This window comes from Catharus ustulatus, chromosome 2, assembly GCF_009819885.2.
Source record: "Catharus ustulatus isolate bCatUst1 chromosome 2, bCatUst1.pri.v2, whole genome shotgun sequence".
Taxonomy (NCBI): Eukaryota; Metazoa; Chordata; class Aves; order Passeriformes; family Turdidae; genus Catharus; species Catharus ustulatus.
This window is the reverse complement of record NC_046222.1, coordinates 98079002-98083517: the sequence shown is the minus strand read 5'-3', so window position 1 is coordinate 98083517 and position 4516 is coordinate 98079002. Positions and strand designations below refer to the sequence as shown.

The following is a 4516-nucleotide window of genomic DNA, read 5'->3' as shown; positions in this document are numbered from 1 at the left end:
CCGCGCCGCCTCCCGCCGGGGAGCGCTCCGGGCCCGGGCCGCAGAGGCGGAGCGCGGGGTCGCGGCGCGGAGCCCGCGGCGCTGCCGGGGGGAGCGGCGGCGGCCGCGGCGCTGGAGCAGCTGCGGGGCCGCGGCTCCGACTACAACTCCCGGCGTGCGGCGAGAAGCCGCGGTGACGTCTCCCGCCGCGAGGCGGCGCTCGGAGCGCGGGTCCCGCCCGGCTGCGCTCCAAGGCGCCGCCCCGGCGCTCGGGCACCGGCGCGGGGCGAGGGGCGGCCGCAAGGACAGGGCTCCTCGGTGCCCTCCGCCAGCGGCCGCCGCCCACTTACACCCGTGCTCGCCGCCCTGCGATCCCGCCCTTCCCGCCCCGGCGCCGCGGGCCTTCCTCCGTCCCTCAGGTGAGCGTCGCTGCCGAGAGCGCCGGAGAGGGCGGCCTCTTTTCCCCCGTCCCTCCGCCGCCATGAGGGAGAGGGAGCCAGGCCGGTCCCCCCGCTCCACTCTTCTCCTCCCGTTCTCCCCTCGTGCCCCGCCGTCCGCCCGGCCCGCCCCAGGCAGCGGCGGCGCTGCCGTCGCGCCCAGGTGCGGTGGTGCCGGGCGGGCACGGCCCCGCCTGCCCTGCGGCTCCCGCGGACGGGGCTGCGCTGGCGAAGGGGCGAGCGGAGCCCAACGCACGGGTGTGGAAGGACCCGCGAGACGGGTCTGGAGGCAGGGTCTGGCACTATCAGCTTGATGAAATCAGGTGCTACAGTGTTGTGTCCTGGAAGGAAAAAAGGGGAAGATGAACTGCAATCCAGCAGGAAGCAAACGCTGCTTAAATAAGGACTCCAAACGACAGTAGTTCCCTTCTATTTGATACTTAGTGGTGGTGAATGGAGATGATTGTTAGTGTTTTGCCTTTTTTTTTTTTTCGCTCAGCATCGCAGCATTTTTTTGGTACGTCAGATCATTATTCCCTTAAGAGCTTTTGAGCACTGCCCCAGGTGTCGCTCCTCTAAACAGATTTTGCTAGGCAAGTGAAAAGCACTCAAACAAATCTGTCCCGTGTGTGAACCACAGTGCTAGGTTTGCACAGTGCAACTGTGAGTGAACTTTGCTGGTGTAAATCTCTGCTCAAAATTTAGTTATGTGGTTTGCTGTACCACGTGAGGTATGCAGTGGAGTCCTTTACTCACCTTGGATATACACTGGGTGTTTTCTTCTCCTTCTTTCTTGCAAAAATAGGATGTAATACATATTTAGCAAAATCTCTGCCCCAAGCCTACTAAACAGGGAGAACACTAGTTTATATATATGAATAAATATTTCCTTAAGTTTCACTCTAGAACTTTGCCGGGTGGGTGGGGATTATTATTTTCCTGATTCCTTAAAAGTAGTAAACCCCACAGCTTTATCAAAGTTCCAGAATGTTTGTACTTTATTTAATTTTATTGAGATTAGACTGATGTGATATGCTTTTGCTACTTTGATTGCACTTTCAGTTCTTAATTTTAAATTTTTAGCTCCTTGTGTTGTTAAACCCTAGCCCATAGTAAACTATTAGCAACTAAATACTTTGGCATGCTTTGAAAAAAGAATAAACCAAACCCACAGGCAGACTTTCTAATTTCTCTCTGAAACAGAGATGGGAGGGCGTTTAAAAATGAAGGTAGTGCATGAGTATGCTTGCTATGTTCCCTTGCCATGGAATCACAGAATGGCCTGGGCTGTGGGCAGGGACATCTACTAGACCAGGTTGCTCAGAACTTATTCTGTGTATTGATCATGGCTGGCTTGGATATCTGGGATTGTGACTGCTACTGCCTTGTAGGAAAAGAAGATTGTCTCTTAGGCAGACTGCTTCCAGGTGACTGTGTCCATGTGTTGGATCCTGATTAAGGCTGCTGGCCCAGTGATCAGAGCTGTAACTAAATTTTTAAGGAAATACTTGCTGTATTGATGATCTGTTAACATGCTGTGTGTGATGTGAGTTTTTAGAATGCCATGTACAGAATTTTATATATTGTTATGTGTAGCTTTGTGGTGTGAGGGTTTTTTTGAAGGATTTTATGTTTGTTTGGATTTTTTTAAAAAGAAAACATAACTGTTACTTTGTGCAATAACGTTAGTAGTTCCTTCTAGGTTCTAAGGGAAGGAAATTAGTGTTTAAATTCTATCCTGCTTGATGCTAAAATTAAATATAGCAGTTTAAATATAGATGTTCAAGTAGTTGCTGGGAAATAAACTTATGAATGAATTGATTTAGTGTTTTTATGATTTATTTTAAAATCTTGAAGATCCCTAATAGGTTTTGAGGTAAACTACCCCAAGGCCCTGCAACCTTTCAGATGAAGGACGTCTTTGATCCTAACTAGTAGCACTCAGAAATCCAGGAAGTTTTGCTGTTTTTTCTTCTGCAGTTATGATTTATAATGTAATCTGATTCAGTTCAGTTTTTTTATTGTTGTGTTGAAAGTGTGTAGTTTAGTTTGTTAATGCTTCTGAGACTTTGTGAATAAAGTCTCAGATAAATTGTTATGATACAATGTCTTAGGATAGGTTTGAGAGGAGACAGGAGATTTACTGATAGCTAAGAATAATGAGTTCTAGTGCTGGGTTGAAACTCAGCCTATGACATCATGGCCTGATATTTTTAAAGGCTTTTATTTCATGTGAGAAGTGCAGATGAAGTGACCTTGTGAAGTGATTAAGCTTTCCAGTCAGTTCTTGTAAAACAAAATGTTATTTAAGAAAGAGTGAAGGGGAAAACAAAAATCTATCGGTAACCTCAGACTGTTTCTTGGTTTTCATAAATGTTGAGTGAAGAAGACTATGTGTGTTCTGTTAAAGCTTGTGGTGCAGGAGGCAGCCTTGGATCTATTTTCTATGTTTGTTTGATCTAATGGCCCAGCATTACCATGTTTGATAACTGATGGGTGCTATCTTTCAGCCTGGTGTGCACACTGGAGATGCAGAAACCATGTAGCAGAAAGCTTTGAGCAGCTGTGGATCATCAGTTTCTCCCAAGAGCAATATAAAGTGAAGAATGAAGGCGACTGGATTTATTTCCCTGTGGACGTTGGTTTCTCTGCCTTGTGGCCCGTTAGCAAACCCTGCAGAACGGGAAGATGTAGTGAAGCATGCAATAAAGCTGCACCGTGGGAAAGGAGCTGTTATCACTCAGAGGAAGCAGTGGGTGTTGGAGAGCTGCAGAAAACTGTCTGGTCTTCTTCGCCAAAAAAACGTTGTTCTCAACAAACTCAAAAATGCCATAAGAGCAGTTGAGAAGGATGCAGGACTGTCTGATGAAGAGAAACTTTTTCAGGTGCATACCTTTGAAATTTTCCAAAAGGAGCTAAATGAAAGTGAAAACTCAGTCTTTCAGGCAATCCATGGCCTCCAGAGAGCTCTACAGGGTGATTACAAAGATGTTGTAAATATGAAAGAAAGCAGCAGACAGAGACTGGAGGCCTTGAGAGAAGCTGCAATTAAGGTTGGTTTCCCCATCTTTTTTACTGGAGTATTCATATTCCACTTGCGATTTTAACTTTATTATGGCACAGTTTCAGTATGTTTTAATTAGAAAGGGTATCTACATAAAACTTGCAATGTTTACTGTTTAATGAAGTATTTGTTTTCATTAGTAAATTTACAAGTAATTCTGGTGTAGAGCTTAAAACTTGTTTGCTGTCAATAGTTCTTATCTCAAAGCTAAGCATAATCATAAGACCTATGGCAAATATAATGTTAAAGGGAGAGGATTAAGAAGAGTGAATCAGTGCACCTAGCACAATTGCACTAGACAAGCCAGTGGCACCAGCTGAGTGGAAATAATGCCATCAAATGGTGAAATATTAACTGTTTTTTCCATTTTAAATGGAAATTTAATTTGCTCAACCGAAGTCCACAGTTAAAACAGAATGACTTGCTGCCTTTCATCTCCATGTTTTTGTAGATATGGGTAAAATGGACATGCAAAACAGTAGATGAGTAGATTTTTAAGCTCAGTATTGCACTCCTAGCCTAACAAGTGCAGGTTTGAAAAGCAGTGCTTCCAAGAAGGAGTCAGCTGAAATAACATTGCCAAGAAAAAACACAGATGAGTAACAATTGAACACAAATACTTCATGGAAAGTTTGAGTTCCCATGTTCCATTAGGTTGAGCACAATCTGCCACTGTCTTCTGGACTTGGTAGTACTCAGACTGGGTACTGAAAGTCTCCCATTGAGAGAAAATGTAATTTAATGTATTTGGTATTTAAACTGCTCTTTTCCTTACTCTACCCCTCAACCACTGGAGGAATATATTAAGAATTTTCTTTGCTTTCTGTCTTCCAAAAGAAGAGGCTGCCCTTGCACAAGGGAGCAAGAGAAGGAACAGAAATATAATTGGCATTTAGCGTTTGAGTTGTGAGAGTCTCTGAAGGGCTTTTGTGCTAAGAAATGTGCAGATCTTGACAGGTAAAGATGGAAAGAAATTATGTGTGGGAAAGGTGTCCAGTGAATTGTGCCAAGATAGGCTGGTGGGATTAGAAATTAG

The 4516-nt window shown here is 45.1% G+C and overlaps 1 protein-coding gene across 1 annotated transcript in view; it reads left to right on the top strand.

Moving 5' to 3' along the window:
- The first annotated feature begins 255 nt into the window (after window positions 1-255).
- TMCO3 (transmembrane and coiled-coil domains 3) overlaps window positions 256-4516 on the top strand; it is a 32672-nt gene continuing 28411 nt past the window's right edge. Inside the window, exons 1-2 of the mRNA XM_033052079.1 lie at window positions 256-398; window positions 2927-3469. Coding sequence (XP_032907970.1) covers window positions 3023-3469 — 447 coding nt within the window. The 5' untranslated portion in view covers window positions 256-398; window positions 2927-3022. The remainder of the gene's footprint in view (window positions 399-2926; window positions 3470-4516) is intronic.